General features: G+C 39.0%; 1 protein-coding gene across 3 annotated transcripts in view; it reads right to left on the bottom strand.

Moving 5' to 3' along the window:
- The window catches only part of LOC125246010 (neoverrucotoxin subunit alpha-like), a 29009-nt gene extending 8208 nt beyond the window's left edge, over positions 1-20801 (bottom strand). Inside the window, exons 1-5 of one of the 3 annotated variants that reach the window (XM_048156851.1) lie at positions 20651-20801; positions 15873-15985; positions 15603-15699; positions 8608-8700; positions 6741-8444 (exon numbers count right to left, since the gene is read on the bottom strand). In XM_048156851.1, the coding sequence (XP_048012808.1) occupies positions 6741-8444; positions 8608-8700; positions 15603-15699; positions 15873-15962 (1984 nt within the window). In that variant the 5' untranslated portion in view covers positions 15963-15985; positions 20651-20801. Of the gene's footprint in view, positions 1-6740; positions 8445-8607; positions 8701-15602; positions 15720-15872; positions 15986-20650 lie in introns of those variants that run through there. The other 2 variants (XM_048156852.1, XM_048156853.1) reach the window with 2 other exon arrangements.
- Positions 20802-22889: the final 2088 nt, after the last annotated feature.

The raw sequence follows: 22889 nt of genomic DNA, 5'->3' as shown, positions 1-22889 counted from the left end.
ACACCTTTGTTACCCTCTGAGGTAAAACAGAGGGCCCCATTTCCTAGCTCTTGGGACATCAAAGGGCCCCTCATGTGGACTAAGTGCCAGATCACATTCCAACACACACCACACACACAGAGACACACACAAAGATGCACAAACATGCATTGAAGACTATTGTATATGTAAAATATAATTATGCCAAAATGTACCCGTCATGTATGTCAAGTGCATGTATGTTTCCTAGTGTTTAGGCTTAGTTTATATAATTGTAGGTGTGTTAGTGTCATTTCTAATGATAAATTTGTTTGTAAACCATAACTTCTTTTATATGCTTTTCTTACATAACAAGCTTGGTGTCTATGTAAAGCTCTCCTCATGCATCTCACATCCCTGTAAAATGCATTGTGCTATTTTTAATGGTACTTCAAAGAAAAATGTACTCTGATCCAACCTCCATAAATTATGCAAATTAAGTCACAAGACAAGACAAAGGTAAAGCTTGCCCGCCAACTTTGCACCTATGTCATTGGCTATTCCACCTCAAGGAGGTGTGTCGGCTTATCTGTCATAAAAGAGGAGCACCAGGATTTTTCAGTGTGTCCTCCCGATTGCCCTGAATCATCCATCGCCCACTCACGCACGTCTCTCCCGGACGTTACGGCGACCGCACTACCATCGCACTCATCTTACGGGACCACCATCTTCCAGCGAAGCTAACTTTCAAGTCCTCAGTTCAAACCTTCCCGTGGAACGGAAGAAGCCAACGAAATGCACCAGCGCTAAACCGAAACTCAACACGCAAATCTGATGCAAGTACTACCGTTTCTCAATCTTAGATAATGAAACTGATTTCCGTGCTGGCTTTCAAGGACTGTTTGTAAGTTTTGCTGCTTGCCTTCTCTCTTTCCTTTTCTCTCCTGTCACTCTTGTATATATTTGTATATTCTGTATTTAGACGTATAACCTCTGTAATAATAGTTTTCACATATTAAATACATTATATCCATGCTTGATTGTTCTGCTGCTCATTCAACGAAAACCAGGTCACTTTAACGTTTCAATCCTATATCTTTTGCTCTACGTTTGGATGTTAGTAGAGGAAGTTTTTCTCGTGGCCAAAGAAAAAAACCTTCCTTTTGATGGTATTCTGTGGGGAGCTTACTGTTTGCTGGACAAACTAATAGTTCCTCTAAATAATTATTAAACCAGAACTAATAATATATGTAATTGATTATAATTCGTTGTAATTAATTCACAATTTATATTCACAATCTATTTATACAGCTCTCAGCTGCTGTTTTCACAGCATTGTTTCCTGCCCAGTTGGTTTGCGATTTGGGCTGGTTCCTCTATGCGTGCGACTCAGGGAGTGGTGTACCTGCAGTCACATCGCGGCTGTTCCCTGTGTGCTTCAGCACAAAAGAACAAGAGATGCATTTCCCCCTTCTAAAAGAGCTTCACAGACGAACACTGCATATTTTTCAAGATGTCATTTCGTCTGTGCATTACTGGATGCGGTCGTTCCCTGCTCCCCGCTGATGGTCACAATCGCTGTGTCACATGCCTGGGCATTCAGCATGCTGAGGCAGCTTTTGTGGATAGCTCATGTTCTCACTGCGGGAACAAGACTCTCTCAGTGTTGAGGTCTAGACTCTCGTTCCTTGGTTCTCAGGGAGTGGGGGTCCCCTTCCCTATACCCTGTTCGGCCGTTTTCTCTAGCTCTGGTCAAGGGAGCGGCGTGTCGGCGTGTAGGAAGGGTGACCTGAGGATCACGGTTAGGGCCCCTATCCCCTCAACAACACTGCAGCCTGTGGTGTTGCCGGAGGATCGTGGTGGTCCCTCTGTCGAGTGACCATCCGTTTCCTTTGGTGCACCTGCGGACGGACAGATGTTGATCGCGGCATCGGAAGGTGAGCTTGAGTCCTCGGGATCCCAAGTTGACAGATATGCTTTCCCGGGACGCCTCGATACCTTTCTTTCTGGAAGTGCATGAGGAGGTGACCAAGTCGTGGAGAACGCCGTATAGTGGTCATTCCAGGCCTGGTCCCTCTTCCGCCTTCACCACTCTGGATGGCGGGGAGGCTAAGGGTTATGCTGGGATCCCCCCAGTCGAGCAAGCTGTCGCGATGCAACTGTGTACGACGGTCACTGGCTGGTGCGGTGAACCGTGTCTCCCATCCCGGGCCTATAAATTCTTGTCAAGCTTGACGGAGAAAGCTTACAGAGCCTGCAGACAGGCCGCCTCTGCCTTGCATGCCATGGCCCTGCTACAGGCCTATCAGGCCAAAGCACTCATGGACATGCCCCAGGTTGATCTTGACCAACAGCTGCTGGGGGAGCGGCGCGCCGCCACCGACCTTGCTCTCTGGGCAACTAAGGTGAAGGTAGTCCAGCAACGCCACCTGTGGCTGACCTTGGCAGACATGAGGGAGACCGGTAAGAGTCAGTTCCTGGACTCCCCCGTGTCTCAGGTCGGCCTATTCAGCGACGCGGTTGAGAGTAGGGCTGGGCGATAAAGCGATAACGATATGTATTGCGATAGACACGTGATCGATATCAATAAAAAATGTGTTTGATAAAACGTTCAATATTTTTTATTCTTCGTCGGAAGGGGGGGGAGTGCTACTCCACAAACCACCAACAGAGCATATCAAAAACCAAAAATAAAAATCTTTTTTTAAAAACATCGCCAAGTAAAAAGCTGCGTTTATATAGAACTGTCTCTTTATGGCCACAACAAACGGGACACTTTTCAGACACGCATTCCAACTTCACCTCAGCGCCAGGCGCAAGTCAAACGAGCGCGGAAAAGGTGCAGGTGACGACGAGGGAGCTTCAGTTGAACAACAGTGAACTGCTGTAAGATGAGATGTTGTCAGGCTATGTCGGTATAACTCAGAAAAATTAACACGACTGACCAATCAGCAGTTATACTGTGCTCGTTGCGCGCACTCAAGAATTGCATGCGCAAATGCGCCGGCGTGCGCTGCATAATTACTTTATTATAGCTTAAATAAAGCGCAAAAGAAACTACAAACAATGACCGTCATTGTTCTGTTGTAAGTTAAGTCATGAAATTACCAAAGCTGCCTCAAAACTGTGCATGCATTTATTTGTTGACATGGTATTAAAGCTATTGTGATCCAATTTGTTGACCTCAAAACGTCTTAAAAATGCACATATGTACCCCAGGGAAATCTAGATTTTCTCGGGGGAGCATGCACCCGTACCCCCCTAGCAAACTACATTTTCTGACCTCGGTAATTATGAAAGCCTGCGTACGGCCCGGCTTATATTCTATCTAATGAAATCTGAGGTAAACGTGTATTTCTACTAATGTGCGCAAGTTTGTATGTGTAGTATGCACTGTGATCAAAAATTAATGGGACCAAACGCGATTGAATGTAAAGGTTTGTGTCTCGTTATTCTATTAATAACTGCCGATTGATTTTGCATTTCTATCAGAAATTAAGAATTATTAGTGTCATTGTAGTGGTGCAAATATCTAAGCTATCTAATACTTCAAATCTCAAGGTTAAATCAGAAGATTTTTTTGTAAAAATGTTTCTGTAACAGCTGCCAAAAATAGTATAGCTCTACTGTGGTTCTTAACAAATTTAAAAAAAAAAAAAAAAAAAACTTTTCAAAACATCCCCCCCTCTGCTTTTTTCACAAATCGCACCCTGTTTATATTTAACACTTTGCATTTTTTTTATTACACTTTATTAAGCATTTCTTACATTTTCCATACCAGGAAACGGAGGTCTTCCTAGAGCTGCCACTTCAATAATTGTGAAGTGTTCATTGTGACTTTAGGCTTATGTTTACATTTTAATTATTTGAGTTTTCCATGGTTGTTGACATTTCTGTTTTAATAACTGAGGGGATTATGATCAGATGAAGGTTAAGTTTAAAATAAAAATGTTTAAATGTTATATGTTTTTCTCCTGGTCCTTATTTTAAATGGGTCATAAAAAATATCAATAATTATCGATATTGACCGAAATGAAACACTGATGGCTGCGCAACCTCAGTCTGCTCATCACCCGCCTGCATTGTCCTCCGCTTCCACCCGCCAGACAGCAGGGAGCCGGTCGCAGACGCGCTGCCCTGCCTGTTCAGACCCCAGCCAAGCCAGGTGGTACGAGAACTAGGAAGCAGTCCTGAGACCTGGAGGACAGGATGCCAGCTCTTCGGGAGATGATGCCCACATCTCTCCCTCCCCCAGAGGAGGGCTGGAGGGAATGTGTGTCTCGTATTGTCCCTTCGCTGGCTCTCCGGACCCTAGCAACTGCATAGCAACACCTTAGCAACCCCCCGAGAACCCTAGCAACTGCATAGCAACACCCTAGCAACCACCCAGAACACCTTAGCAACCGCATAGCAACACTTTAGCAACCACCCCGAGTACCCCAGCAACCACATAGCAACACCCTAGCAACCACTGAGAATACCTTAGCAACTGCATAGTAACACCCTAGCAACCACTCAGATTACCACAACCACCTTGAGTACCCTGACTCTATCTTTCTATCTATCTATCTATCTATCTATCTATCTATCTATGTTAAAACTACTTCAAACTTTCTGGACCGGCTTTTTCAAGCCAACTTAAAGTTTGTCGTGAAAAACTTTTTTATTTAGTTCCAACTTTGCTAGGGCAATCTGGCACTCCTGAATCAGAGCATGTCTGTTTTATTATCTGTAAAAGTATTTGCTGTTCAAATGTGGAGTTTGTCACGTTCGGCTGAACTGAACTGTAATACATATGACTATCAGGTTCTGATCGCTCAGGGGTGCGTTTCCCAAAGCGAACTATGGTCGCAAGTTCCGTCGTTACCAATAGAGTTCAATGGGACTTACGACCATGGTTCACCAACGATGCTTTCGGGAAACTCACCCCAGCTTGGTTATCTGCATTTTCAGAATCTGACTCAGGCTCCAACTGATATGGTAAAACTGACGACATAATTAACTGTCTTTCTGTCAAGACAACTCTCAGGATATTGGTACGATAATTGAGATAAGCATGGTAATGGATATGACAATGTTAATGTATTTGGTCTTGGCGGAGTAGATCTGCTACGCTGCTGCTGCTGATGCAGAGCAAGTACCGAGACTTGCTACTGCCAATATAATATTCACAGACATTGGTGTGAGCATGTAAAACGTGCTACATGCTGCATGCTACATAAATAATCCCTCAACAAAGCAGGAAACTGAGAATAGCAGAGCCTTCAATGCAAACATCTAACAGATCATGACAGGTAGGTAAGGCAAAGCCAATACAGTGTGGGACAATACAGTACTATACATGTGCTTTTGAGTGAGAACAAGCTGCTGCATCGACAGATATGCATAAACTGCACATGACATAGACAGGAAGGGATAGACAAACACCCCCAAAACAGCAGATCTATTGCCAAGACATTTTTTTTTTAATGGGACCGCATGTTTTACTATCTATGTGTGCATTGGCTACTTTGCCGACCGGCTAAGCACTAGAAATTCATGCTGTGTATTCTCATGAGCAATAAATAACGTTGCAAGCTGAAAGACAGGAACCCAGCACCACCTACGCAATAGAAAATAGTAATTTGATATTGATAATGATTTGATAATTAAACCATCAGGAGCGAAAATGAATGACAGAGCTGCATCACATGTTAGCATTGCTAAAAAAACATACCATTAATAATAGAATAAATTATATAATTTTATGCAGATAAACATGCAAGCATGAATGTGAATGCTATGTACTTTCCTTCTCATTCGTGCTTAGAACACATGCTCATAGAAATACAGACAATAGACCATTTACTGCTGCATTGACAAACTGCATAACGCTCAAGCTTATGCTTGGATGCCACCAGATTATAAACAAAAATTAACTGTAGGCCTATAGTCCTTTTAAGTTACCCAGAGTAAGACACACGAGCATCTGAATCAACCGAACAAATTTAGCATTGCTAATAAACATTGCTCTTGATAATGAATGTGTCATTGAGTAATAGGCTACTGCTAAATATGGTGAGTGCTGATAAAGCACACTCCTTATATTGCTTCATCATATCATAGATATGCATGCTACAGCGTATAAATAGCAGTACAAAAAAAGACTGCTGCTGCTTATATGTTTCAGTGATACACACAAGCATCTGTTGGCATGATGTTAGTTTACAAGATAGCTCATTTATGAATTGATACCGGACCACACAAAAAGCCATTTGTGGAAATAAAAGATCATTTTGCTTATCTTAGAGGCTGATTAAGAAGCCTTCTGAAAGAGCGCTGCAGGATGCTAACAGCTATCAATGACAAATATTTGAATGTTTGAGCAGCAAGCTCAATGGCCGCTGAAAGCAACAGCAACCAATCAGCTGTGCTGTGTAGATAATGATGTGATTGCTACCAAAAGTTAAAGACCCATTAACCTGCAACGTTAAGAGTTTCTCACCAGAGCTTTGTATTTGTAACTGCTATGAGAGCAGAAGCTCACAATTATGGCAGCCTACATTTGACAATAAATACATAATATACTCTGTGTCTTTAATGACTATTTGTAACAACATGAACAAAAGAAATATGTTTATAATAATAATATTACAATGTTACACATTTATTAATAGCCACACCTGTTAGTATATATGAATACAAACATTAACTGTGTGAATGAAGAAAATTATATATATATATATATATATATATATATATTAAAGATTAATGCAAAAAAAAAATGTGCATATGACACATACCTATGTGGCCGATAGTGTCACTGGCTTCACTCACTCCCACTTTACCCACAATCCTGTAGCGGATCAAGTACTGCTTTCCAAACTCCAACTCAGTCAGAGTAAAGTCTTTATCAGGTGTGTTTTTAACAAGCCACTGTTCCTCAGCTGCTTTTACCTCCTTATACTCCACTCTGTACTGCACAGTTTCTCCAGTTGGGGACTTCTGCAGTTTCAGGGACACACTGTGTTCCTTTACGTCCTTCACTTCTGGTGGGGGAGGCTTCGACACAGGCTGGAACTGTGTGTTTGTCAGCTTCCCTTTTTCATACAGATAGATGGAGGAGCCTGGACTGGATGGATCGGAGATGGCAGAAATAATGAATCGGTATCTCTTTTCATCTTTATTAGCCTCTGAAAAACTTTTGAAAAGAGACAAGTTCTCTCTCATCTTTGAGATGACATCAGGATTCTTGAACCACTCTTCTGATGCTAACGTGTTAGAATGCGGTTTCATTTCCACATCTAGCTCTTTAAACTTGTCAGATTCAAGAAAATTCTTCTGGGTTGAAAGATACGGGTCTTCATACTTCAGAGATGTGAAGGTCAAGCACACCAAAACATCAATGTCAGGATTAAGGAGGATGGTCTTGAGATGATTTGAGTCTTCAATTTTGATTCCCTCCAACAGCTTGGTTTGAGAACTCAAGAGGTTAAGTTCAAACTTTGCATGATCTAACCACTGGTTAAGCATGTCAGCATTGAAAGGGGAGCTATAGTGGATCTTCAGGATGTCTTCCAGTGACTTCTCCTCCATCCCTCCTCCTCGTATAGCAGGCAAGACCCTGCTGACAGCTTTCAGGAGCATTGTCTTGTGACTGCTAAATGAACTCTGAAATGATTGCAGCCTGTCTTTGATGTCTCTGAAAACATTTACCAGTGTTTTTCTGGAGAGGTCGTTGCATGTCCTCTCTGCCTGTCCCAGCCCCTCCATTACATTCTCAGTGTTGGAAACCAGACGCGTGGTGATTTCTCTCTCCAACTGTGCAGCTGTTTTATCCAGAAGAGAAAGAGGATAGAGCCAGACTTTTATTGGAACTGCATTCTGTGGATTCTCCTTCAGTATAGTGGGGAGCTTCTTGTACACGTCTAGGGCCTCCATGTAAGTGGTGGGGTTCTGATCAAGGCGGAAATCACCATAAAATGTGCAGGCAATGCTCTCAGCCACTTTCTTATCATTATCTGTCATTTCTACAGCTCCTTTTCCCTCAATGGAAAATAGAGGAATCTTCTGGACCATGACATCCAGTTCTCCCTCAATCTCCTGCTTGTTTTCCTCTTCTGAAGATGTCCGATCAAACATCATGACGGCCTGAGCTCCGTACAGTACACCTGTGACCACATGAGTCGCAGTTTTCTGGTCAAACACCTGAGGGTAGGTGATCTGGCCGAGCTGGGTCATGGTGAGCTGTTCAAATCTTGTGGTTTCTTTGTAATACATTGTTACTCTGAACTGTTGGTTTGAGGATTTGGTGTCACGAAGGAACTTGGCAGATCCTCCCACCCCCACCAGCCCTCCCAAGAAGCTGGCCTTCAACGAAGCACTTATATCCAGGAGACTGGACTTACTAGAGAGAGAGTCTGAGCTACTGAACTTCAGATCTGTCATAAGCTTTGAACGACTGTCCAAATCTTCACTCAGTGACTTCTTATCCCACAGAGTAACACCTGAAATGAGAAATGGCTTTAAGGGTTATGTATGAGGAAGTGATGTACTGTTGAAGAAACATGTGGGTTTTATAGTGTTTTTAAACAAGGACTGTTAATTAGTGATGCAGCATTTGGTGAAGTGAGGACAACAAACTTTTATTTATTTATGTTGGTAAAGCACCTGGAATGAAGGTATCCTTGCGGCAGTCATACAGCATACCAGGAAACAGAGGTCTTCCTAGAGCTGCCACTTCAATGGGCTCTGATGCCAGGGCTGCAGTAAATGACAAATAAAAGGTAATATTTATACTAACAAAATTACATCTGATGTTAATGAATACTGTTTAACTCTTTCCCTGCCAGTGTTTCTGAAAAAAGTTGCCAGCCACTACCAGCATTTTTGATCATTTTCACAAAAGATTCATGGCCCGTAGAATACTTTGTAGTATTAACATCCAATTTATCAAAAGAAATAACAGAGTCTCTGCTTTTAAACAAAACATTATTATAGCTTTGTGCATTTTTTTATCAACATTCCAATATGGGTAAGTTTCATTAAAAAAAAGTTTCATTAAAGAAACATTTTGAGCAAGAAGCTGAGAAAAATACGTTTTAGTCAAAGACTACACCCAGATGGGATTCAGAATGATTATCAAAACACAGATGGGGTAGATTGAGTCCATCAACACCCCCAGAGCTTCACAATCCTATAGTTCGTCCTGGGTCAACATTTAATTTAGTAATGTTAGCAGTTTTAATTTATATGCTGTTCAATATTGATGATCGCATAATTTTACATTTGCATCTGCTTACATATGATATTGTTTGTTTCTGCTTCTTTTTCACCTGTGTTCTGATCAGGAGATTCAGTACTCTTTCAGAAGATGTGCAATAGCGCCCCTACCATATGACAGTGGAAAGTCAAAAATTCTTATCAATGGCGGGGAAGCGTTTTATCACAAATGATGGAAACTTCCGTCAATGGTGGTGAAAGAGTTAATACTGAAGAAATCTGTTATAAAATAAAGATGCAAGCAGCAATATGGTGCCAAGCAACAGTGGTGAAGCCAGAGGGGTAACATTTTATTCTCTACTGGCAGTTGCTGCTGATCTCATTTTTCCTCTTGTCGAAAGTTTTTTTTTTTTTTTTTGTCAAGGATGAGCCAAGAATGAGAGAATATGGTTGCAAGATACCAAAGAATAAGAAAACATCATATTTGAAGTAAATTTTTAAGGTTTATCATTACGTTTGTAGAAAAATGGTTGAAAAACATCCATTGAAGTTTGAAAAAGCAAGAATGTAATACTTAACACATGGCCCAAGTATTGCATCTATTACTCAATGGTTGCAGAGCACCTTGCCTTCTTTCCTTTAATAGGGAAGAAGGCGGATGAGGATGGACAATTAAAAAAAAAGAGAAGCACCCTCTTGATAAATGTGACATTGATAATACATTGTGTGCAAATTTTGAATATCACATAAAACTTTTGTGAATAAAGCACTGTTTCAATCCAGCGAGTCAAAGAGAACAAAAACGTCACTTCCTGATACACTGGAGCTAAATATCACTAAGAAAAAATTTAAGTTTCTGCAGTAGAAGCCACTGTATATAATAATTTTCATCATAAATGATTTGCTTTAACGACAGACTTTGCTCAGGCATTACAGAATGACCAAAAACAGCATTTCAGATGCTGTACGAGATCGGTCCGCTGGTTGGTCCAGTTATGCTGTTACATTACAAAGTCACGTCTTTTTTGAGGCATATCAAGGAATTTTATCAGTAAATGTGTTTCCATTGTAGTTTATGCGCATGTCACTACTCAATGTGTCCTACTCATTTGAGTGCACAAGTTTTTTATGCGCGCTTTTTAATTTATGCACATCTTGGCTTTCCATCCAGCATTTTTAAATGCGATATCAAAATTCAGCCTATTTCCATTGAAACACAATAACAAAGGAGGAGGGCTCATGCTATTTCACGTAAGTAGATTATCCTACACTATGTGTCAGAATGATGATTTATAGCCTTAATTTATGACCTTAATTTCTGTGTGTTGTCACTCAAACTGACTGGTCAGTGGTTGTCAAATATTTTTTTAATGAGTGCTGTCACCCTTGATTGGCAGGCCAGTGGTTGACAGTGGCTGTTTTTAAAGGTGCGTTCACACAGCCTCATAATTCCTGTAGTTACGAGAATCTAGCTTGTAAAAAGCGTTCATGTCCTCGTAGAGATCGTAGTTACAGCTTGTAAGCTGGGAATTTTCGGAAAGCTCCCAGATGTACCACGTGACCGCTGTACCGCCTGACCGCTGTAGATTCATTTAGGCGTTGATAGTGGTGCCATGGAAACGCATAATTCCCAGTCCAAGGACCAAAAGGACGTGAACGGCTCCGAATATGACATCACGTGTTGTCATTTCAAGATTCCGGTAAATACATGGTATGATATGGCTGAATTTATGGGTGTTGTCCCCCTGATTGGCAGGTCACGAGTGTCAATGAGATATAGGTTTAGTTGGATTTATATTTAGATATATGGGTATATTTATGGGGGTTGTATCTCACCCCAGATTGGCATTTGTATGTCTTTCAGTCTGTTGGGAGCTGATGGTGGCCATGTTTTTTCCTTTGAGGTGTAAATCTTGCTTGGGTGACTTTTACCCCCACAATCAGTGTCAAAATAAGTGCTGTTAGGTTCATGTTAGTTGTTGGTGCCTAAGACAAAGAATCAGAAATATTCATCAAACCGAAGAGTCCTCATTATCCACACACGCCAGAAAAGTTTTTGTTTAGGAGATGTTCTTTCGTGAACATCTGTATTTGTGTTTCCAAACACATTGATAGGATCATTGTTAAAAAGACAAAAGAATGAAAAACATTTATTTAACTCACAGTGAAGGTGTTTGCGAGTCATCCTGTTGGGGGAAGAGTGTATCCTAAATGTGTTTCTGTTAATGGTTTTACAACAGTTGCTTAGGCTAGATGTTTTAAAAATGAGACTTCATCAAAGCCTTTCTAGTGATTCTCTGGCTCCAAAACATCTTATACTGATTTAGTGTACATAAATTTATTGGGTTCAATTCACATTTTTATAGTGCTTTTCACTATGTATCGTTTCAAAGCAGCTTTACAGCTTTACAGAAAATGCATGTCAACACTACAATTTAGAGTAATCTGTTATCAGAGGTGACGGTGTGCAAGTTATGTAATTTCAGAAATGCATATACAAATCACCCAGTTAACAATCTATCAGCAGAAACAATGCACTCAGTGAAGTTATGAAAATATGTTGACAAATGATTAGTATATATAAAAAAAAATAGCACTGGTGCATGTTGTTCTAGAGTTTTGGGGTCCTCGCAGTGTTAAATGTGCCATCGAATTGAAAATTGAATTTACCTCAGCATAGTTGAATAACAAGAGTTCAGTACATGGAAATGACATACAGTGAGTCTCAAACTCCATTGTTTCCTCCTTCTTATATAAATCTCATTTGTTTAAAAGACCTCAGAAGAACAGGCGAATCTCAACATAACACCGACTGTTACGTAACAGTCGGGGTGTACGCCCCCAATATTTGCATATGCCAGCCCATGTTCCCAACATTATGAAAGGCATTAGACAAAGGCAGCCAGTAATGTCTGGATCTGTGCACAGCCGAATCATCAGACTAGGTAACCAAGCAAGAACAATAGCGAAAAATGGCAGATAACTGACATGATCCATGATAACATGATATTTTTAGTGAAATTTGTAAACTGTCTTTTTTACGAATGCATTTTATTGTACATTCAGCATGCTCTCTTTTAAGTTGATAGGCTAAAAGCCTGCTTGTTTGTTTCCATATTCATGATAATGTTGCCTAGTGAAAGTTAATAGTTTTGTCATTGTCTAATATTTTTACAGGCATCAATATCAGTAAGTGACAAATTAAATTCAATACTATACAGTTGGGGAATTTAAGCTGTACATAAGTCACATTTCCTCTTTCGTTTAAAGCATTAAAGTCGAATCAAACCTGATTGTCCATAGTTTATCGAGCACTGATATCGCAGTAGAATTCCTCAGCCTTGCGTGACGAGGACATCAGTTTGATCTTCCTGTTGTACAGCACCTTTAACTTGCACGGATAATGGTGAAACCCACGGAAAGTCCCCATGCCGATAAACAGCTTTTTAACATCATTGAACTCGTTTCTGCTGAAAGATCCTGAGCGAAAAACAGTTTGGATCCGTCATAGGTGATATTTTGCAGAGAGTGAAACAAACACCTTATCTTAAAACTTGAGAAAATGGATGATCACCGCTCTGTTCTGATTAAGGTTTGCAGGAGCCGGCGTGCGGTGAACTCTTTCCAAAGTAAAAGTCGTAACCTGAGACGGTTTCGAGATAATCTTTTTTAGTTGATGTTTTGTGTCTTTGTGAAAGTCCCTTATCTCCTCCAGAACTTTGACCTTGGACCTCAGAAATCACAGTGGACCAACACCAGCAGATGACATGGCACCCCAAACCATCACTGACTGTGGAAACTTTACACTGGACCTCAAGCAACGTGGATTGTGTGCCTCTCCTCTCTTCCTCCAGACTCTGGGACCCTGATTTCCAAAGGAAATGAAAAATTTACTTTCATCAGAGAACATAACTTTGGACCACTCAGCAGCAGTCCAGTCCTTTTTGTCTTTATCCCAGGTAAGACGCTTCTGACGCTGTCTGTTGTTCAAGAGTGGCTTGACACAAGGAATGCGACAGCTGAAACTCATGTCTTGCATACATCTGTGCGTAGTGGTTCTTGAAGGACTGACTCCAGCTGCAGTCCACTCTTTGTGGATCTCCCCCACATTCTTGAATGGGTTTTGTTTTACAATCCTCTCCAGGGTGCGGTTATCCCAACATGTTCTCCAACCAATACGACCATATAGGTCGTTTGTCACTTCCCTGAAATACGACTCATAGGAGCGTTTACTAAAGTGGCCCCCCTATCGACAACAGGACACTTTCATTTTAATTCATGAAATACGACCCATAGGAGCATTTGCTTTCATTTTAATGCATTGTTCCCTTTTATCTGCGTCGGGTTTCGGGTTTCGCGTAGCTCAACTGGTAGAGCATTGCAATAGCAATATGGAATCATGTGAGCATGCGATTGTGGGTTCGATCCCAGGTAACACATGTGATCATAAAGTGTAAATGCACTATAAATCACTAAGGTTAGGTTTAGGGGTGGGGTGGGTGTAGTCATTAATAAAATTTAATTTTGGTAAATGGAAATAGGAGGAATGGTGTAAAAAGTCCACACATTGCATTTAAATGAACACGCATTTTGATTGGTAATGACAGTCATACGTCATTTCATGACGACAGACGTAACACGACACTGTCATTATTTTTACGCCCACTAGAGGGCGCATGACTTCAACACGTAAATATAGGTCGTAATATGGTACTTAAAAAACGACCTATAGGGTCGTTTTTTTTTGAAGGACAGTCTCGGTTATCCCTATTGCTTGTAAACTTTTTTCTACCACATCTTTTCCTTGCCTTCGCCTCTCTATTAATGTGCTTGGACACAGAGCTCTGTGAACAGCCAGCCTCTTTTGCAATGACCTTTTGTGTCTTGCCCTCCTTGTGCAAGGTGTCAATGGTCGTCTTTTGGACAACTGTCAAGTCAGCAGTCTTCCCCATGATTGTGTAGCCTACAGAACTAGACTGAGAGACCATTTAAAGGCCTTTGCAGGTGTTTTGAGTTAATTAGCTGATTAGAGTGTGGCACCAGGTGTCTTCAATATTGAACCTTTTCACAATATTCTAATTTTCTGAGATACTGAATTTGGGACTTTCCTTAGTTGTCATAATCATCAAAATTAAAGAAATAAACATTTGAAATATATCAGTCTGTGTGTAATGAATGAATATAATATACAAGTTTCACTTTTTGAATGGAATTAGTGAAATAAATCAACTTTTTGATTTTTTTGATTCTAATTATATGACCAGCACCTGTACATGGTACATGTATCCCCCTATAAAAACCAAAATACCTTTTACAAACTCAGATTACAGAGCTCTCATTAGCCAGCTGTACATGTTTCTGCGATATTCAGAGAAACCTCACAGCTGAAGCTGTAACGCAGCTTTTCTTATTGTTTAACTATACAAGATGAAATGTATTTAAGATGAAATTAAATTGTATTATTTAATAATTGTATTATATAATTTTATATATGAATTATATAACACAAATAATGCAACACATATTAATTAAATAATTACACTCATGTTTGGATGAAATATAACTTCTTAAAGGGTAGGTAACACACATGGTTTCTACCAATCTCATGTTAATCTTGAGTACCTGACCTGTAGAGTAGAATTGCATCCTTCATATCTCCGAAAAGTCTTTAGTTTGATCATATTTATAAAAGAAAGATAAGCTGTCTTTCCGAAAAAAGCCGAGCTCCTGGTGGCATGCCTGCCATGGGCAGAGCTAAAGAGTCTCGGGCATGCATAGGTTTTGCGTAGAGATAGTCTGCAAGCTGCCATATTATTATAAATAAAAAGGTAACAATAACGTTTGTGTTGTTTACATTTTATGCACTTGCGCACCAATTGCCAACAAAACACAGACATCTGATTCAGTTATGCCGAGTTCAGACTGCATGATTTTCAAAGTGTTCGGGTCACAGATCTTCTCACACTGCATGATTATCTGGGGTATCATTCAGACACTGCTGTGTTCACACTGCATGATGGATCGGTGACAGGGGGTTTCACACTGCATGACTTTACAATAGGAAAATATGTCTCACAACCAAGAACTCTGAGAACTCTGATCACGCGTGCAAGATCAGAGTTCTCACGTGAGACTTCTCAATAACAAGTTCATGAAGTTCTGACTTATAGGCTATAATTGTTTTGCTGACAGTGCAAAATTCTGCAACATTGAACTAATACATTTTCACATTCATTACAATTTCAGTTTCATGTCCTGATGTTTTACCTATCCTATCATAACAGATCTATTTATTCATGGATTTTGATTCCAGTGGTGGCTGCATTGTTTCCGCTCTGTGTGATTCAACCTTCAGAGCATTGTAAAGTTCCTTATAATGATTTTTAATCTGTCCCTGTGATATTGTTAATAGTACATTTACATTAACAACATTTCAACCTTACCTGGATAGTTTGTGTTTCCTTGGTCTGCTAAGAAGTGAAGTCCTCCAGAGTCTTCATTTAAAATCTGAACCTCACCAGGTTTGGGTTGTAACACTTCCTATTTTTGAAGGAATGTTTCTATATATATATATATATATATATATATATATATATATATATATATTTTTTTTTTTTAAGATAAAAAATTCCACAAAGATTTTTATAATCCTTATTTCTTAATGAAGTACATCTGGTTACACTTCTGCATTTTGTCTGAGGGAGTTCGCTTACCTGTGCATTCACCACAGCTAGGGTTGCCAACCATAGATATGCACAGTAGATGCAGCTCGGCTGCTTCAGGTACATCAAAAGTGCTGACATCGTGAAATCATCAACAAGGAGACCTGTTTGAATATCAATGTGAAGAAGATGCCTGTCACAACCTGTCACCATTTCCTGAGTTCTCGTATGATCTGGTGATCTCATGTGGCTTAACCTTCAGCCACCCACAGATTGTACATGCTGCCATATCTGACCACCACTGTGTCCGAGATTTCAGTATGTACCAGAAGTGAGTGATAAGAGAAATGTCAATAAGCGCTATGTCTCTACTGATTCAGCTGCTACCTTCATGGAGCTCATGTCATCACTTCCTCCTCAGGCACTTTTGTTAAGAATTTTAGTCTCAGCCTCTCTGAATGTATTAACTTTGTTGCTCCTTTAAAAACAAAGACTGTCTCTGGGACAATTAAAGTCCCCATGGAGAAATAGTACACCCATCTTAGACTCCAGGAGAGCAGAAAGGCAATGGAAGTGCACAAAGCTTACAGTTCACCATTGTATCTATATCTGAAAATCCTAAACAATTTTTTAAAACTTCAATTGTTAGGCCCCTGCTGAAGAAAAGTAATCTTGATTCTTCTGTGCTCAATAACTACAGACCAATCTCTGATCTACCATGTCTTGGTAAAATAAAAAAGCTGTTTCAGCGCCAATACACTTAATGTGACATTTCATTCTGACGTCCAGGCAAACCACAGCACAGAAACAGCACAGATAAGGGGTTTAAACAATCTGGAAGTTATTCGGGACTCAGGAAACTTGTGGATCTGAGTGAAGCTTTTGACACTATTGAGGATAGTGTCCCTTTTCCCCTCATCCCTCATGGATGAAACATTTCAGATGAGACTGCATCTATTCATGACATTGATTTATGTTCTCAGGGAGATTCTCTGTGTAGTGGTGAGGAAGGAAGAAATCAAACTTTGGAAGAGATAACATGCTTTTCTGGATGATACTTTTTGGAAGCAAAGACTTTTTTCCAGATATTGAGAAGTTTCTCATTATTGGCTGACGCTGTTCAAGTGAGCACTACGATGTATGCGTGTGGTGCTGATGCAGGAGCTGCCCAAAAGTGAGCTGGCGTTCTGACGTAGAAGAGAAGAGATTGTTGAGTAAAATCTTTATTTTTTATTATTATTTTTCTATTTGTGCACAAAAATTATTCCTGTCGCTTCATAACATTAAGGTTGCACCACTGTAGTCACATGGACTATTTAAGAAGGTTTTAAGTACCTTTCTGGGCCTTGAAAGTCGCAATTACGTTGCTGTCTATGGCTGGTTCAGAAACTACTCTGATTTCATCAAAAATATCTTAATTTGTGTTCTGAAGATGAATGAAGGTCTTACAGGTGTGGAACGACATGAAGGTGAGTAATTAATGACAGAAATCTCATTTTTGGGTGAACTAAACCTTTGAGCCATAAAACAAATTTGAATACAGGAGTGGCAATTTTCTTTTCACCTGATTTAAGAGTCACTGTTTAGAGTACAGAAGAACCAATAAATGGTCGTCTTCTTGTCATTAAAGCCGACATTCACTAAGAAAATTATAATTTCATCAATATGTATGCACCGACTGTAGGGTTTGAAAGATGAATGTTTTTGGTGTGTTAAATAATGTTTTAAAAATTTTTTTTTTTTTTTCAATCGATATTTAACTGTCGATCAAAATACTGAAGAACCGTCATCTTGTTTATCAAGGTTAATAGGGGCAACTGATCTTTTACATTTACTGATAGTTAAAGGGGTCATGAACTGAGATAACAAATTTTCCTTGAGCTTTTGACATATAAGAGGTCATCATATTATAAGAATATTCTTTCAGAACTGAACTGAAAACTTCCTTGTTAGTCAAAAAATAGCTTTTATTTTAACCATGCCCAGCGAACGACTGATCCTGGAATGTGCCTGTTTATGGGTGAAAGACCGCCTCTGCAGAAGAAAATCAATGCCTACTTCATCATTGCAACTTTGGCCCCGCCCACTGGCACGTGAGAGGAGAGAAGAGCAATACTGGACTATAAACAACATTACCTTCCAGAGTAGGATGAAAATAATCTGTTATTTAACTCTGATTAAATTCTATAAAGAAAGTGAAAGAAGAACGCTCCTTTACACTGGAGCTGTAATCAAACAGCACGAGTTTATCAGTGACGTTATCGGGACACGAGCCAAAACTAGTGTGTTGCAATGTTAGTTATGATGAAAGCATTTGTTAGTGTGCAAAAATCAATGATGAGATCGCTGTATCAACATATGTGTGATCGGCTACAACACTCATCACTGCAACCTTTCATGCCATGATCTAAATGTAATGCTATAATCAACACTCTTCACAATTAGTAAAATAGTAAAAACATGAAAAAAGTTTGAGAGAGAGTTCAATATGTAATACAAGCTATTTCATATGCAAAGATGTCAGCCAATCACAGCGGTGGGCGTTTACACTGAAGTCTCACAGCAGACACGCCCCTTCAAACAGAGCGGGCTAAAATCAGGATAGGAAAAATGCCTTTTATTTCTAATTTGTAACAATTTTTGATGTAAAAATCATACTAACATGATAAGTGCACCCCAGGAAACATAAAACAGACCCCTTTAAACACCCTGACAAAAGGCAATATACATGGGTCAAGGTGAATAATAAGAGTTACTGCTGCTCATTTTGACAGAATTTATGTATTTCTGTATCTTGAGCACCTGCCCCTTTGATCATGAAAGTGCCCTTTGCTGTCGCATCACGGTGCCCCCGCTTTCACATTTCTCCCGGAAAGCAATTTCTACCGAGGGGGAACCCGTTTTACTATACCGTTTATTTGTAAGTTTGAGGAACAAAGACGATCGCCTCCGTCGTCTGCCATGGGGTTGGTGCTGGCGTTCACTTCCGGGTTGGATCGTGGGGTTTCCCAAGGGGCGCTTCCAAGGTCACGCATTTAAATGTCTGGAATGGACCAATTTTTTTTTTTTTTTTTTCCCTCTTACTCACTCTCTCTCTTTTTTTTTTTTTGGTGTTATTTTTCTTTTACAAATGTGTTGTGTAAGAAAAAATTTCAAATGGTCATGTTAATTAATTGCATATTCTGTATTTATTTATTTCTGTTACAACAGAACCAGTTCTTCTTTAAACATGAAAACAATGTTGTCGTCCTTGTTGTCATGTGAGTTGGTTTATTTCAGTTCCTATTCAGGGGTACGTTTCCCGAAAGAATCGTTGGTGAACCATGGTCGTAAGTCCCATTAAACTCTATTGGTAACGACAGAACGTGCGACCATAGTTCGCTTTGGGAAACGCACCCCTGGTGGGAATTTAGAGTATTTAAGCCAGACCTTCTCAACCTTTGCGGAGAGAGGAGGGTCAGTGAGTTAAGATGAATATTCATTTGTGCTGTTTAAGCAACTTTACTTTGTTCTTTGTAAAGTTGGACAAGTGTACGCTGGGTAAAGGGTTTGTAAAAGAAATTTTTCCATTTTTTGTTTTTTTCTTTAACCGTACTCACATACTTGTAAATAGTAAATTCTTGATATCTGGATTAATAAATACACTCTTTATTATCCTGGTTCATGCAGATGCCTTCCTATTTCGTTCCTTGGTCCCTAATGACCTACTCTACGACAGTTGGGTACCTACACCTCCAAGCGTTACATCATTTCTTGTGGTGTTCCTCAAGGCTCAATTTTGGGTTCATGATTCTGTTAACGGTTGTATTTAATTTAACGGTTGTATTATGCAGATGACATGCACATCTATCTCTCTTGCACCAGATGTCTACAATTAATTTTCCACCCTACTGGACTGCATAGAGAGCATAAATCTGTCCATGTCTCAGAACTTTCTACAGCTAAACAAAGATAATACAGAGGTACTTGGTAATGACACGTAGAGAACATCTTTTGCTCCACATCTTGACTTTCTGTCACTAAAAGCCAGTAATCAGGCCAATTAGGAATCATATTTGACAGTGACCTCAGTTTTAAGAAACACAATAGCATTGTTACTAAAAAAAAAAAAAAAACCTTAGAAACATCTCCAAAGTATATTCTCTTGCCTTCTGAAAATGAGAAACTTGTTCATGCATTTGTTACGTCTAGACTTGACTATTGCAATATTGTTTTTGCTGGGTTACCAAAGAGCTCTATTAAACACTTACAAAGAGTTCAGAATACAGCTGCACGAATACTAACTGCCCTAAAACTATAATTCACATTACTCCAACAGGAGTAATCCCTTCACTGGCTGCCTGTATTATTCCGAATTGAATTCAAGATCCTCTTATTAGTTTTTAAACATCTTCATGGAACGGGCCCAATATTCCTTTCTAATTTGTTGAATAAATATACTCCAGCAAGATCGCTCCGGACATCAAATAGTCATTTGCTGGTTGTGCCAAAAACACTGCTAAACTGGCGAGTCAGTCTTTAGTTATTTCTGTCCTAAACTATGAAACTCTCTGCCTGACAACCTACAAGCCATCGGCTCTCTGTGCACTTTTAAAAAGCATCTCAGAACACATTTGTTCACTAGGGCTTTATTATGGTTTATTTTTATTGTTCTATTTTATTATTTTCTATTATGTGATGTTATTTTTGTTTATCTTATTTCTATATGTGAATTTGTTTTTTTCTGAGTATTTCTCTTCTGTAAAACACTTTGTAAACACAGTTTTAAAAGGTGCTATATAAAAGTTTTCCTTACTACCTGTTCATATTGTTTTAAAATCACATCTTACCTGAAAGTCTCTGTTCTTGGTATGGTAAGAGATGAAGTCTGAAGCTGATCAGAGATCTGTAGTAATATTCGTATTCCTAATGTCTCATGAAAAAGTGTATTCTGAGAAATGTTTCTTTTTTTATCTTTCCCTTGATCAGAGGTTGGAGGGGAGGTGCCTGAGTTCCTGCCCCTCTGACACTGACATGCTTTCTGGTAGTATACAATCATTTTGTGTGAGGTACAGTGTAGAATTTATTAAAGATGTTAATTTCTGAAAATGGTATCTAGGTTCAGTGTGTGCTTTGACACAATCTGCATTGTAAAAAGCGCTATATAAATAAAGGTGACTTGATTTAGATTTGCCTTAATCGTTTATGTATTTGGTAACACTTTAGAATACTGTTCCATCATTAATGAATAACTACACAGGAACAAATGAATAATGCATTGTTAACACTCTAGTAATTACTATTAACTAACAAGAAACTGATTAATGAATTAGTAAGTAATAAAACTCAATTGAATGTGGTCATTCACTATTAGCTAATCAGGATCAGTATTCTAATGTGAGAAACATGATAACTCCTAGAGAGTAACTACTGGAGTCATTGTAAACTTTTGAGGTTTTTGTAAAGTATTGGATAGTAATAACTCAAGAGTTACTACATCATTCCAAAGAAACAACTGATTATTTGGATCAGTATTCTAAAGTGAAGATCAACGTAACCCACTAGTAATTACTCAAGTGTTACCAAATACATCAGAAGGAATTATTGTACAAAACTTTACAAAAACCTCAAAAGATTACAATGACTTAATGAAAATCTAAAATCAAACCTAGGTATTTTTCCTATGAAACTTTTTTTAGATAAACAAATTCCCTGTAACAGAATCTTTGAACATTAGAATTAAAGAAGAGGTTATCGAACATAACCTCTTCTTTAATTCTAATGTTCAAAGATTCTGTTACAGGGAATTTGTTTATCTAAAAATTTAGTAATTTATCGAAATATTTTAGTGTTTAAGTTTAAACAAGAGGCATCCGGACACCAAGCGAACACTTTTTCACATGTTTCTTGTTCTGGAATCTGGAAAAATACTAATTGGTCTATAATGAATCATATTATCTGAATTTAAATATAGGCTTTATCAATGCATTTATACAACTATCAGGGAACTGCCCATTTTCATAGAAACATTAATAAGATGAGTAAGGGGCTTAACTAAAATATTCACACTAAAATACATTATATAAAAAAAGGCAGTATCAAGATTATATATATCTTTAGAATACGTAGTTTAATTTATAATGAATTCTCATGATTACTGATTGATCAACTTCCTGTATTTCAAATAAATGAACATCTATCCTCTATATTCTCAGATGGATTAGCATCTTGATCTTACTACATTTAATGAATTTATCTACAACACTTCCAATGTTAAACATTAGTTTATCGCAACATGCATTCTCTTGTGTCATGAACTGCTCTGAAATGCACAGGTTGAGGATTCTAATGCAGAAGTTTATTAAAGGTTAATCCAAAGACATAATCCAAACAGACAAAAGGTCAAGAGCACATGGTAAACAGTGCAAACACTGACAGAGTCCAAGGCAGAGACAAACAGAGAAACCAAACAACAAGCAGGGAATCGAAAACCAAGGTACAGGAAACCAGGAGAATGCTCAGAATTGCATCAGCAGCATTTACAAAACTTTGCAATGAATGACTAAATAAACGGGGCTTATACAGGCAGAGTTCACAAGTTGTTGAGACACATGTGGATGTAATCAGACATAATGAGTGCAGGCTTAAAGAAAAGTATTCAAATGTCTGTCTTTTAAAAAAAAACTTCTATTGCATGCATAATGTTTATTGATTTGGCTTGAATGATTTAGATGTTTCGTGCTTCAGAAAATGTGAGCAAATGTTAATCCTGTAATGCAATGTTTTTACGGAGTGAACTGGAAGAATTTTGCGAGTGAGACTCCATGACTTTTGTCCTGACTACTGAAATAGGGAGTTGAGCTGAAATCAGAATTCTGAGAATAGAACATTACAAACAAATGAAATGTCTGTCACAACTGTTACGGTAGCTGGTAGAAGGATGAGGCAGATACGGATTTCCACAGCAAACTAGTACACTTTAATAGACATAGGGCAGGAACACCAAACGTTACACGTTTAACACAACAGAGAACGGACAAGGAGTGAAGGGAGTGAGTGCCATATAAAGGGAGTGCTGATAATGGAGTC

Source organism: Megalobrama amblycephala, linkage group LG14 (assembly GCF_018812025.1).
Source record: "Megalobrama amblycephala isolate DHTTF-2021 linkage group LG14, ASM1881202v1, whole genome shotgun sequence".
Lineage (NCBI taxonomy): Eukaryota > Metazoa > Chordata > Actinopteri > Cypriniformes > Xenocyprididae > Megalobrama > Megalobrama amblycephala.
Note: the sequence above shows the minus strand (reverse complement) of the source record. Positions and strands in the feature narration are given on the sequence as shown.